Genomic DNA, 14,186 nt, shown 5'->3' with positions numbered 1-14,186 from the left:
TCTTTAAGCTGAGTTGGACACTGTGCCAGCATCACCTCACTGCTTAGCACTGTTCCTGACCTGACTGCAGAAGTTTACTGGGACGTGATTAATAGAATTAGTTTCACCTGTGCTTTTTCTGCCATGACAAGACAACTGTCAGCTGTGAAGAAGGTCAGTTAGAGTCAGGAAAGATGAAAAAGACCAGAAGGTTTAAGTATTTAACTCTCGATAGCAGAGGGTGCTGTATGTTTTAACCTGTTCATCCTGCTGTGCAGTCAGCATTTCCAGAAATGAATGAATGAACTTTGGAATGAAATTCAACATGTTACATGAGAAGCAACAGCATTTAGTAGAAGAGCTCTGACAAAGCTCCTCCCCTCACATGACTCGCCTCAAACCAGGAAACAGTTTGTTCCTCGTCTTCTCTAAAGAGACACAGGCTGAAAAACATTCGATCAGATTCACCTTCAGACCAAACTAACAGCTTCCTCTGAGTGAGTCCAGCTACAGGAGAGAAAAGAGGAAAACTACAACACTGCTGCTTCAACCTGCTGACTCTCCACACACTGAAGGTGAGTTTGACTAAAACCACCACTCAAAGTGAAAGTGAATCTCAGTGAAGTTAGTAGAGGAGGGAGGGGAGCCATGACTGACTGTACTTCCTGTCTGCTGTGTTTTCAGCTTCACTCAGACTAAATGGCTTCCAGATCAGAGGAGGATCTCTGCTGTCCGGTCTGTCAGGAGGTCTTTAGAGATCCTGTTGTTCTGTCATGTAGCCACAGCTTCTGTAAAGACTGTCTGAAGAGATGGTGGAGAGAGAAACAAACACAAGACTGTCCAGTTTGTAAGAGAAGATCTTCAAAGGATGATCCACCCTGTAACCTGGTGTTAAAGAACCTGTGTGAGTCCTTCTTACTGGAGAGAGATCAGAGATCTTCAGAGGATCTCTGCAGTCTGCACTCTGAGAAACTCAAACTCTTCTGTCTGGACCATCAGCAGCCAGTGTGTGTCGTCTGTCTACATTCAGTAACACACAAAAACCACAGCTTCAGTCCCATCGATGAAGCTGCAGAACAACACAAGAAGGAACTTCAGGAAACTCTGGAGTCCTTAAAGGAGAAGTTAAAGAGTTTAGAAAAAGTTAAAGTGAAGTTTGATCAAACAGCAGAACACATTAAGGTCCAGGCCCGACACACAGAGAGGCAGATTAAGGAGCAGTTTAAGAAGCTTCACCAGTTTCTAGAAGAGGAAGAGGAGGCCAGGATGGCTGCACTGAGGGAGGAAGAGGAGCAGAAGAGTCAGATGATGAAGGAGAAGATGGAGGCTCTGAGCAGAGAGATAGCAGCTCTTTCACACACAGTCAGAGCCACAGAGGACGAGCTGAGAGCTGAAGACGTCTCATTCCTCAACAACTACAAGGCTGCAGTGGAAAGAGTCCAGCAGCGCCCCCTGCTGGAGGATCACCAGCTGCTCTCAGGAGCTCTGATAGACCAGGCCAAACACCTGGGCAACCTGACCTTCAACATCTGGAACAAGATGAAGGACATGGTCTCCTACAGTCCTGTGGTTCTGGACCCAAACACTGCTCATCCAAGACTCATCCTGTCTGAAGATCTGACCAGAGTGAGACTAGGAGAGGAACAGCAGCTTCCTGACAATCCAGAGAGATTTGATTATTGCTGGTCTGTCCTGGGCTCTGAGGGTTTTAACTCAGGGACTCACAGCTGGGATGTCGAGGTTGGAGACAATACAGACTGGGAAGTGGGTGTGTTAGCAGAGTCTGTCCAGAGGAAGGGAGACATATGGTCTGGATTATGGGGAATATGGTTCTGTGGAGGTGAATACTCAGCAGTGTCACCACCAGCTTCAGAAACTGTTCTCTCAGAGCAGAAGAATCTCCAGAGGATCAGAGTGAATCTGGACTGGAACAGAGGAAAGTTGTCGTTCTCTGATCCTGATACTAACACACACATACACACCTTCAGACACACTTTCACTGAGAAGCTGTTTCCATACATTAACACTGTGGATAATCTCCCAGTGAGGATGTTACCACTGAAGGTCTCTGTGACAGTGGAACAGATCAGTCAGAGATAAAGAGGATGATCACATTTATAATGTTGTTTGTTTGTTAAAGGGGAAAAATCAGTTAATTTAATCTCTTTATTTGCACCTGTCCAAATAAAATACATTAGAAAGTTTCCAGTAAGATAAGTGTATGTTATATAACATTGTGAATATAGGGATTTTGACACTATGGAAAAACTCAGTTGATGGAGAAAAAAATAGCAGAAAGTATCAGACATTCACCTCCAGAGAAATAAAGGCAGAACGTGAGTGAAGAGATCTTCTTTAGTGAACTTTTATCAAAGCTTCATTTGCAATGCTCAGAAAAATGTATTAATCATCACTGACAACTGTTTCTTCCTCAATGATGGTGTGAGGAAAGAAGTCTTTTTAGACCAGTGTGTAATCTTGCAGTACAGAGTTTGACCACTAGGCCAAAATCACCTCTCAGCTCAGCACTATTCCTGGAGGACCTGGCTGCAGACAATGTGATGAACCTAAATCACCAGAATATGAGCTCTTTGTCACAAAAGACATTTTAGCATTTTATATAGCAGGAAAATAACTGGTGCCACTGATGGCATCACAAAAGACCAGCAAGTCCCAGGAAAGGACACATTCTGGCTCACTGGTTTACAGGGACACAGTCTGGCTCAGGGGTGGGCAAAGGTTTTGGCTCAGGGGCCACAGTGAGTTTTAAAATTTGACAGAGGGGCCAGGCCAGTATCAAATGTATGGAGAGTGTTGATGGTGGAGAGAGAAACAAACACAAGAGTGTCCAGTTTGTAAGAGAAGATCTTCAAGAGAAGATCCACCTGTTAGTCTGGTGTTAAAGAACCTGTGTGAGTCCTTCTTACTGGAGAGAGATCAGAGATCTTCAGAGGCTCTCTGCAGTCTGCACTCTGAGAAACTCAAACTCTTCTGTCTGGACCATCAGCAGCCAGTGTGTGTCGTCTGTCTACATTCAGTAACACACAAAAACCACAGCTTCAGTCCCATCGATGAAGCTGCACAACAACACAAGAAGGAACTTCAGGAAACTCTGGAGTCCTTAAAGAAGAAGTTAGAGAGTTTAGAAAAAGTTAAAGTGAAGTTTGATCAAACAGCAGATCACATTAAGGTCCAGGCCCGACACACAGAGAGGCAGATTAAGGAGCAGTTTAAGAAGCTTCACCAGTTTCTAGAAGAGGAAGAGGAGGCCAGGATGGCTGCACTGAGGGAGGAAGAGGAGCAGAAGAGTCAGATGATGAAGGAGAAGATGGAGGCTCTGAGCAGAGAGATAGCAGCTCTTTCACACACAGTCAGAGCCACAGAGGACGAGCTGAGAGCTGAAGACGTCTCATTCCTCAACAACTACAAGGCTGCAGTGGAAAGAGTCCAGCAGCGCCCCCTGCTGGAGGATCACCAGCTGCTCTCAGGAGCTCTGATAGACCAGGCCAAACACCTGGGCAACCTGACCTTCAACATCTGGAACAAGATGAAGGACATGGTCTCCTACAGTCCTGTGGTTCTGGACCCAAACACTGCTCATCCAAGACTCATCCTGTCTGAAGATCTGACCAGTGTGAGACATGGAGAGGAACAGCAGCTTCCTGACAATCCAGAGAGATTTGATTATTACTGGTCTGTCCTGGGCTCTGAGGGTTTTAACTCAGGGACTCACAGCTGGGATGTCGAGGTTGGAGACAATGAAGAGTGGAGAGTGGGTGTGTCAGCAGAGTCTGTCCAGAGAAAGGGAGGCATACGGTCTGGATTATGGAGAATAAGGTTCTATGGAGGTAAATACTTTAGACACTCAGCACCAGCTCCACCGATTGTTCTCCCACTGCAGAAGAAGCTCCAGAGGATCAGAGTGAATCTGGACTGGAACAGAGGAAAGTTGTCGTTCTCTGATCCTGATACTAACACACACATACACACCTTCACACACACTTTCACTGAGAAGCTGTTTCCATACTTTGACACTTGGGATGAACCTCCAGTGAGGATCTTACCAGTGAAGATCTCTGTGACAGTGGAACAGATCAGTTAGAGATAAAGAGGATGATCAGATCCATAATGCTGTTTATTTCTTTTAGAGAAAAATCTGTGTCTCATTATTCCAAAGGTTTGTTTATTTGTCTTTTATTTCTTAATGTTTATTTTCTTCATTATTAATAGTTGATACTGTGTACATTTTTCATTATCATCTTTTCATTTTGACGTTATGTGGAGCCATGAAGAACTGATAGACTGTACCTAACAGACTGGACTGATGTTCTTTTAAGGCTTGATGGGAGAACTAACAGACCTTAAACCATCTCTGACCAAACTGCAGCTGCATCAACCAGAAAAACTGTTAAATTGATTTCAGACGTCAAGAGAAAGAAGAGTTTGAGTTGAAAATAAAGGTTTTAGACCCTCGTGGAGGTTATTTACAGCCCGTGGGCGACATATAAAGTTCTCCTTTGGGCACCGAGCCTTAATAAAATCTGTGGAACCTCTTCTTATGTGTGACAGGGAGCATGTGAGCAGTTTTTTGTGGCTGATCGTGTTTGAATAAGACCATGGTGAGGGTTTTCAATGACGTCGTCTCTTCAGTGTTTCTCCTGCTGCAGAGCTGCTCTTCGTCCACAGATGGTGATGTGGTGATGTGGTGTGTCACGACGAGCAGTTTTCCACTTTGCTCTGCCAAAGCTGCCCGGCTGCAGCAGAGGAGACAGACTCCAGCTGCTGGCCTCAACATTAAAGACGTTTCTCTTTGTTTTTTCTTCTGCTGCGGAGTGGCGTGTCGATGCAAGTGAAAGCATACAGGACTGTGGGTGAAACTCTGTGAATCTTTTAAGGGAAATGACTCAGGGATACAAGCTGGACTAAAGAAGTTCTGAAACTGAATTCTGCCTCAGCAGAAATCCAGATTAACTAGACCCAGCCTTGTTTTTCCAGTCTTCCAGTCAGTGAAAAGACTCTAAGTAAAGTTTATTGTGAATGGTGACGGTTTTAGATTGTATCTGTATATGCACACTGTTATTACACTCTGTCCTGCTGGTGTTTCTAGGATAAGACATGATTGTTCTCTGTCTGCACAGAATACATGTCATCTTTAAGCAATTTAAAAAAAATTAAAAAATTAACACGTGAGTGTCTGCAACTTCAGCTCAAAAGTATATGTATCTGTTCTTCATATCAATTTACTTTATTTCTAAAGAACACACAAAAAAGGCAAAAAAGTTAATGTTTTCAATACATTTTAAACAGAGGTGAATGTAAATGTGAATGAAAAGTTTATGCTTTGACATTAGGACTAATTGCAAATGACAATAAAGAGCAGGAGGATTTAATAAAACTAAAAATGAGTCATATCTCAGTGACACAAAGTTAGATTTCTTGGCTTCAGTGTTGCCTGAAAGCCTACAATGAGACAGTTAAAAAAGGCTTCAGTTTCTGTTTGTTTATGTCCAGTCTGCAGGTTCTTCCTCTCGCTCCAGCAGCCATGAAGGACGGTGTTATTTATTTTGTTTCTGTGTGACTGAACTGTGCCACCTCAGATTTGGGTCAACTGAAAAGCTTCAATCCAAACAGCTTTAAGGCCTCATTTTACCCAGAGAGCTGCTGTCTCTGCTGCTGCTGCTGCTGCCACCTACTGGACGACTCAGGACTCACACCTGAAACCACTGACAGGTGAAGTGAAAAGCCTACAATGCATTTTTAAAAAGATGCCGTGTGGGAAGTAAATTATTTAGTTAAAAAACAAAATAATGATAAAATGTATATAATGAAAATGTCAAAATAATACTTAAAACAATAAAATGTCATGTTTTTCGAACGGCGGAACCTTTTGTCGAGGGAGTGTTCCGTGCGGGCGGTAAATATTGTAACACAGCTTATATCCTCCATGTGTGTTTTGAGTCAAAGTAATGTGATTACATTACTGCTAGATATTAAAGGGTTTTTAGATTAACATTAGCGTTAGCATAGGTCTTAAACGCGTTTTTGTGTTTTCCGGTGTTTTGTCCAGAATGGAGACAGACGCGTCCAAATAGTTTCAACAAAGTTTGCGGTCGATTTTTCTTCATTTGTGGAAATTTCTAGAGAGAACGTAGGTGAAAATAACAACACACAACACATTAAACACATGCACAATGACTGGTTTCAAAAGTGATGGTGATCCGATTTCTGCTCGAATCTATCAAAAGACGTAAGATGACGCCAAACTCCATTTAAAAACTTGTTGATTTTTTTGTTTCTTCGTTTAATGGCAAACATAACCATCACACTGAATACGACTTTACTTTTAACTGATTGGTATGTTGCTGTGATGAATTCGGCAAAAGCCTCATTCACCTAATGACACGTTATTTAAGAGGGTCTCACACTGAAATGTACAAAAGTGGAAGAAGACGATGTGAATAACTGGCTTGTGCTGATCACTGTTACTTGAATAATCACTGCTTGTTGTATTGACTGTGCCGAATTGCAAAGTCTTTTCTAGTGATTCCTTTAACATCAAAAGTGATGTGGTAATTTTACTGAAGTTTGGATTGAATCTTGCCACATAAGATGTGGGAGACGTGGTGTGTTTCTCTGTCTGAATGTATTAAATTAATTCTTGTATTATATTATTTCTTGTGTGGTTGCATCCCATCAGGCTGAGCTGCCATGGAGTGTTTGGAGGAGAAGCTCAAAGGTTTGTCCATCGCTCGGCGGTCTCGCCCAGAGGAACCCACCTACCTGCTGCACGTCGCCCTGCAGCCGACCGGCCTGCTGGCAGTGGCCTGCTCCAACTTCACCATCCACCTGCACAACAAGGACACTCTCAGCCTCATGGGAGAGTATCTGGGCCACAGTGGTCCACTTTGTGGGGTAACTTTCGCCCACAGCTCCCCTGACCTCCTCTACTCTGGATCTGCTGATGGGACGGTCCGGGGATGGGACATCCGCCGCCCCGGGAAGGAGGCGGTCCAGATGTTTAAAAGTGACCCATCACACAGCTACTGCAGCTTCGACCTGAGCTGCAGCGACACGCTCCTGTGTGCAGGCACGGAGCAGATAAACGAGGAGGACAGCTTTCTGGTTTTCTGGGACATCAGGAAACCAGGTGGTGGACTTCTCGGGGTGTACTCTGAGTCACACAGTGATGACATCACACAGGTGTGCTTCCACCCCCAAGACAAAGACCGCCTGGCCTCTGGCTCCACAGACGGCCTCGTTAATGTTTTCGACCTGAGCCGGGGAGCCGAGGAGGAGGCGCTGCTGGCCACCTGCAACAGCGACTCCTCCGCCGGCTCGGTCTGCTGGTCCGGAGCGGATTACACCCAGCTGCTGTGCCTCAGCCACGACGAGGGGCTACACCTGTGGGACCTGGGCCAGCTGGACACAGAGGAGCCTCTCACCATCTTCAGCACCTCCGACGCTCGCAGCCTGACTCCGCTGGCTGACGGAGGAGGCGTGGATTACCTGGTGGGGGGGAGGTGGCTGGAGGAGGCGCAGAAGCTGCTGGTGGTCGGAGGGAAGAACAGCGGGGATCTCCACCTGATGGAGTGTGACAACAGGGGGCTCCGTCTGCTGAGGAGCCTGGAGGGTGGCCACACCTCCACAGTACGCTGCTTCCTGTGGGACGCTGCGGGGGAGGCGCTGGTCACTGGGGGAGAGGATGCTCAGCTGTTGCTGTGGAAACCAGGAGGGGAGGAGCTCACGACGGAAAAAAGGGAGTCACTGAAGAGCCAATCAGCTTTGAGACTCAAATCCAGACCGCATAAAAAACATGGCTACCAGAGGGAGAAGAAGGCAACGTAACAAAGACTTGACAACAGTCACTGATCACAGTCCATCAGGAAAGAAATCCTGAGTCTGGAATCATGTCGCAATTCCAGAGAATTTGCTGCTTTTCTGTTTTATATCACAGTAAACTGAATGATCAGGTCTGAATGAGACTAAATCATGGACATTTTCACAGTAATAAACAGTTGCTATTTCATCGACATGATAGGTCAATCAATCAAGAAAATAATTGGTAGATTAAACGATAATAGAAATTATTTGCAGCCCTGTTTGTGTTGCACTGACAGATCCTCATAATTGTCTGGTTTACTGTTCTGTACAGTAACTCTAAAAAATGAAATATTAAATATTTGGAGAAAAAAGTTTGATTAATGTGTATTTATGCAAGTGTTGTTTAATTTCCTAGAAGTACAGTATACTAACAGACAGACAGAATACAGAGTATGAGGTTTTCATTTTTAAATACATTTTGAATATGTTTTCCAAATGTATTATTATTATTATTATTATTATTATTATTATTATTATGTGTGTGTACTGTTTCTCCTTTAAAGCTGCAGTGATTCATCTATCCACAGGAGCCGCCCAGCACAGCAGGATCATGCTGAGAGAGCAGCTATCGCTCTCAAATGACAAAGTGTGGAATAACATGATTGGCAGTGCAAGTGTGTGTTTCTGTGTGTGTGTGTGTGTGTGTGTGTGTGTGTGTGTGTGTGTGTGTGTGTGTGTGTGTGTGTGTGTGTGCATGTAGCTCAGGAGAAATCATGCAGTGATTCAGGCTGTTGAAACAAACTCATTCACGTTATGTGTTTTTGCAACATTTGTAGTTTTCACATTAAAAAATACAGTTATTATTTAAAAATAAAAAAATGTATAAGTAAAAAACTGAACTGACATCTGTCAGCACCTTTACTGTCATGTCTTCTCATGGCTTTAATCTTCAAGATTAAAGATTAATCTGAAGATTAAAGCCATCTTAATTCAAGAACATAACCTGGTTATTAATATCCCTGTATGACTCCAACATTATCCAGGTTTTTGATGGTTTGTGTAGGAGTGTCTTCGACTGCTCCACATCACAGTCTGTCATTTCTGCACTGAGAAACAGGTATTATCAGTGTGTGACTCTCACCTTTGGATCTCTGGATTTATTTAAAGTCTGTTTTCTTTACCGTTTATTATAAATCAGTGCACATTTTAGGCCTGCTTTAAAATTAGAGAAATTGTTTAGACATATTTAACAAAAGAACAGTGTTGTATTAAGAAAAAATGACATGTTTGTTTCCAGTATTTTGCATAATGATCGTTTGTATTCTCTCTTATATCCACACAGAGATGAAGTCAGTGTGGATCTGTCACCGGAGGTGTGAACAGGTGTGAACAGGTGTGGTCTCTTCAAAACAAAATATTTTCATGTTGAATATACAGCAGCACATTAGATAACCATTAACATCTCTAATGCTACAAAGGTCTGTGCATCTGACTTTATCAGTATTTCCTGTAACATAATCAATCAGGACGTGTGTCGAGTGTTGTCACTGGCTGCCTATGTGTAATTATTTTACATTCATCTGATGCCAGATCAGTGATTCTCGATGACCGGCCTGCTGGAGCTCATCTTTTTAGGAGGCTCTCTTTGCAGAAATTAAGTTTTTGTTAGCTTAGAATAAGCCCTTCCTATCTACATAGGGAGCAAATCCTCCAAAACAGAATCCACCATGTTTCTATGGTAGCCCAGAATGGACACATGCTTGGAAAGGGAGGGATGATGGTCAGTTGGCTGTAATCTGCAACCTCACCACTAGATGCCACTAAATCCTACACACCAGTCTTTTAACGGCTCCTCCACCTTTGTTAAGCGGTTTTGTCTTTTACGTAACCACAAAAACAAGATTTTGGACCGGAATGAATATTAGAAACTAGGGATGGGTGATACGACCAAAAATGTTATCATGATAAAAATGTTCATATCGGTTGATATTGATAAATTATCACATTGATAAATGTCAAACTATTATTTCTTTCAAGCTCACAGGCTGTTTTTTTTCTTCTTTCTTTTTTTGTTCCTGGGTGAAAGTTAAAGGAATCAGATGGTTAACTGTGTTTTTAAACAGTGAAACATCTCACAGATCTGAGCAACGTGAGTGGTTCGTTTCTGTGCAAGAAAATTGATCAGTGATTTATTGAACATTTTTTATATTTCTATCGAGGAAAATTATAGTTTTAAATCACAATATAATTCTATATTGTGATAATGATCATTTTATTGCACGGCCCTATGGGAAACAGCCTCCAATGGGCATTTTTTTCATGCAATGACAAATTAGTCATGAAATAAAGTAGTTATGAGATTTTTATTTTTTCTGTATAATATTTGTTATTTGAGGTATCTATGTAAGTCTGATCTGACGATGGAATAGGTTTACCTTAACTCTATAGATTCTGATATACTGTATATCAGCTCTATGTCGCTTTTTTTTATTATTTAGCTTTTTTAGGTGAAGGGTGGGAACACGTTGCCCCCTTCAACCCCCCTAAAATGTACGCCCATGGAGGTGCTCTAGCGTTGGCTATATTCATAGTAGATCTATATATTGTAGTTATGTAACTCCCCTCTTGCAAACCTATCCCTCTGTAATCTCTGGGCTTGCACAGAAATCCACTCTTCCTTCGCACAGCGCTGCTTCGGCTCTGGAGCTGGTTAAAATCTGCAGTGAATCGACCGTCAAAGTGCGGGTAAAGAGTGCTGAAGCGCAGGGCTGGGCCTCGGACAGGTTTAGCCTCATTCCTGCACGCTGTGTGGTGAAAACCTCGCACACACACTCACACACACACATTCACATAGAGCACTCTGCTTTCTGCCCCGATCTCTTTCCTTGTCCCTTCTCCTCCACCTAACCGACGGATTCAGAGCCTCGTTTCCCTCCGCGGTGATTGACAACCGCCGCTGTCCAATCAGAGCGGCTGACATCGCCGCCAGCAACCAATCGGCGTCGTACGTCGACCTGAACCCCGGTCAAGCACGCTACGGTGCGTCTCTGTTATGTGTGCCATGGTCTCAACCCAGCAGTGTTGACAATAGGGTGAAAAGAAGCAGCCCCGAATCATAAACGAGCTGAGGAAAACACCAAAATCCAGGGGTTTAGGGAAGACAAGCAATTGAATCAGTAACAGGAATGTAATTGCGTTAACCTAATCGTTTTATATAGCCGTATTTTGTTATTAATGGAAGTTTGAGGATTATTCCGTTGGAAGGAAAAAAAGGTACTCGTGGGTTTGGCTGTTTCAGGCCAAGATTTTCCTGCTGCTCCGCCGCTGCTTGGGAAAGGCTGTTCGCACCGAGCTGGAGGTAGCCTAACAGTTAGCCCGCTAGATTTCCAAACATAGGATAACTCCTCACGCCGCCGTCTCCGTTGCGAACCGCAGAGGATCAAGGTAAAGTACTGCGATTGGAGAGCTAACAGCCACTCGGTCGGCTGCAGCTTGTCGGGCTCGGGTCGGGACTCGGGACGGTGTGTATTTCCCAGCCCAGTCGGTCTGTCAGTCTGTGAGCGCTAGCTAACGGTAGCAGCATTAGCACTGCCCCTGTTATTTACATCTGGGATGATGGGTGATCGCCCAAGCCCGCCCAGGTAACGTTATTTTATTAGCACACATGTAAATTTAGATGTGATCTATTCACTGTGTTTATATCAGCTTCTTGTGTTTCCTTTGCACAGAATGCGAGCTGGCGGCGGCTAATAAGCTAAAGCTACATGTTCAACTTGAGCTAACCCGCGATAGCCGTAGCACTGACGTTAGCTAGCTACCTAAAATACCGTTTTCTGAAATAAAGCTTGACAGCTTTGATAAAAGGCTGCTTTGTCTCCATGTTAATTGTTTTTAAGTGCTTTATGTGCTATGAGGGGACAACTAGGTCCCGCCATATGCGTTAAATTCAGACGCTTTGTAACGGTTAATCGGGAAGCTAACGTTGCTAGCTAGCTAACGCAAGTGAGGGTTATCGCGCTGTCAAGTTTTGAATATTCTGCTGCTGCCAGGCCCCAACATGGCCAAGCTAACGCCAGCTCTCCTAAACGGCTTGATTTTTGACCTTATGCAGCCGATGGCCTATTTTGCTGCTCTAGCTGATAACAGTAAATATGTAACATCAAATTGCATTGAAAATGGATATAATCTTTATTATGCTGTTTGGCGTAGGTGGTGGCTTAGTGGCTGGTCTTTCCAGGCAGAGCTGATGTCAGGACGGTCATGGGCAGGTTTGCTTAAAAGTGAATGCTGATGTTTAATCCTCATGGGTTGAAAAAAGCCTTTGTGAATCTGGCCTGAGACAAGTTTAGCTTTCCTGTCAAGTGAAGCCAACTGTCAAATGTGTGGTGATAATCCGATATGAACTTTGACTGGCTTTGCGCTAAGATACGGTGTCTGACAAACTCCTGCCTCTAAATATGCCACAGGACTGTCCTGTTTTCATGTATTTGCCAACATCACCACTAATGACACTGTAGTAACATGGGTGATGAGAGGGAGAAACATGGTGATGAGTGAAAGGTGGATACAGAAAGATAAAGTTAAGGGCTGATGGAATGTACAGGACTTCTTCTGTCAGCTCACACTTTTACTTTTATTTCCACTTGGCCTCTGCCCTGTCAGTTGTGTGTAAACGACAGCAGCATGCCAGAAGCCAGGTGTGGCGTTGTGTGTTGAATGTGATGGTATTTGTTAAGGTGTACTCATAGTATTGGTACTGTCATGCTGGCTCATCCTCAAGGTTTCTGAATGTCACACACTAGGTTGAGGGCAGGTCCAGCCACAACTGTGATAGCTTAACATCCAAAGTCTCCTGTATTTATGATGACGCTGGTGTAGTAACCGCTTCCTCCTTATCAGCTCTGTATGGCTGTGTGCGTGTGTGTGTTTGAAAGTTGCTGAGTTCATTTGTTCTTGACTGTGAACAGCATAATTATCTCATGAATGAATCACACCAATTAGATGTTCTGTCAGATTGCAGCATTCAGTCAATAGTGAACTGGGATTCATACTGATAGAATAAATAGTGGGACTTCTTATCCATTAATTCTTGGAAATTGATATGTTAAAAAAAAAAAAACAACACTCCTCCTTGTTACGCATAAATAATTTCTTGCTATGATAGGCATGGAACTCACTTGAAGTCAGTAATGGGAGCAAAGTTGAAGCAGTTTTTGGCTTAAACTTACAGCATGATTTTATGGACATTTAAAGACTTGTAACTTGTATTTATCTTTGTAGCTCTCCTCAGTTAGTGCAAACCCCAGGACGTGAATATCGATGTTCAGTGTCATATTTTGAGTGTGTCACAGCATCATGGTGTTGATCAAAAAATAAATAATATAAATTCTCTTGCTTATTCAAATGTGAATATTTCCTTTTTAAATCCTGTAATAGTAAATTAAATATCACAAATACAAACTTAATAGTTCTTGACTGTTAAATGGACATAACAAGACATGTTAAGACGCATTCTTGTAGTAAACTGTGACTGGCTATTTTCACTGTTTTCTGATATTCTATAAACCAAACAATTAATTGATTAATTGGGGAAACAATTCATTATTTCTGCACTTGGTTAAGGACATTTCTTTTAGTTTCTTGTGTCAGGTCATTATGAGTGATGCTTTGTAGCTCCCCTCTGTAAATGCAAACCACAGGCTGTAAAGAGAGCCGTTGAATATTCATTTCAGTACATGTGCAGTTCATATTTAAAGCAACAATTATATACACATTCAGTGGCCACGCTTGTGCAGATGCACTTGCACAATTTATTGCAAGTTAATACAACTACTCAGCCTTAAATTCTACCTTTACAAGGTTAATAATGTAATTACATGTTTATCATTGAGGACTGCATTAAATTAAGAGCTGTTTCAGAGTTTTGTTCTCTTTATTTTGAATTCAGTAATATAATGCAGGCCAGTGCAACACAAAATGACAGTAATTTACTCAGTATCTTAAATATGATTTTTTTTTCCTTCAGTGACAGTAAAATGAATATCTCTGGGTTTTTGACTGTTGTCTGGATAAAAGACTTTTTTACTCTACTAACATTTTATACAAATAATCTCTTCATTAAGTTAATATAAAAATCATTAGTTGCAGCTCTAATAATGTCAAGATTCAGGGATAATATTCTTGTTTTTATTTATCAAATCCTGGTGTTGGTTGTAGATATAATATTCATCATAAGACTAAATATCAGCAGAAATGTTGAGCCGCATCTCAAATGTTGTGTTTTCGTGGTTCAGTGTGATGCAATTTTCTGAGCAGATTTCTCTTTTAGCTGAGTTGAATCAGGAGTAAATTCACTTCTAGTTGTTCATCCATTATATTCATGTTAA

The 14,186-nt window shown here is 42.5% G+C and overlaps 3 protein-coding genes across 7 annotated transcripts in view; all 3 read left to right on the top strand.

Annotated features, from left to right (window-relative positions):
• The first annotated feature begins 361 nt into the window (after positions 1–361).
• Positions 362–14,186, top strand: part of LOC108901640 (uncharacterized) — a 68,351-nt gene continuing 54,526 nt past the window's right edge. The window contains exons 1-3 of the mRNA XM_051078359.1: positions 362–554; positions 664–2,068; positions 2,802–3,727. Coding sequence (XP_050934316.1) covers positions 679–2,068; positions 2,802–3,727 — 2,316 coding nt within the window. The 5' untranslated portion in view covers positions 362–554; positions 664–678. The remainder of the gene's footprint in view (positions 555–663; positions 2,069–2,801; positions 3,728–14,186) is intronic.
• Positions 5,902–8,673, top strand: wdr89 (WD repeat domain 89). 2 transcript variants are annotated; one of them, XM_018703175.2, is made up of 2 exons: positions 5,902–6,226; positions 6,677–8,673. In XM_018703175.2, exon 2 carries the CDS (start codon positions 6,688–6,690, stop codon positions 7,822–7,824), a length of 1,137 nt encoding a protein of 378 aa, XP_018558691.1. In that variant the 5' UTR covers positions 5,902–6,226; positions 6,677–6,687; the 3' UTR covers positions 7,825–8,673. The 2 variants fall into 2 exon arrangements, with proteins under 2 accessions (XP_018558691.1, XP_018558690.1); XM_018703174.2 differs by having other exon boundaries at positions 5,902–6,127; positions 6,677–8,672.
• The window catches only part of ppp2r5eb (protein phosphatase 2, regulatory subunit B', epsilon isoform b), a 42,428-nt gene continuing 39,096 nt past the window's right edge, over positions 10,855–14,186 (top strand). For 2 of the 4 annotated variants that reach the window (XM_018703184.2, XM_018703183.2), the window contains exon 1: positions 10,855–11,441. In XM_018703184.2, coding sequence (XP_018558700.1) covers positions 11,413–11,441 — 29 coding nt within the window. In that variant the 5' untranslated portion in view covers positions 10,855–11,412. The remainder of the gene's footprint in view (positions 11,442–14,186) is intronic. The other 2 variants (XM_018703185.2, XM_018703186.2) reach the window with 2 other exon arrangements.

The sequence above is a fragment of the Lates calcarifer genome, linkage group LG19, assembly GCF_001640805.2.
Source record: "Lates calcarifer isolate ASB-BC8 linkage group LG19, TLL_Latcal_v3, whole genome shotgun sequence".
NCBI classification, from domain to species: Eukaryota; Metazoa; Chordata; class Actinopteri; family Centropomidae; genus Lates; species Lates calcarifer.
This window is presented reverse-complemented; position numbering and strand designations above follow the sequence as displayed.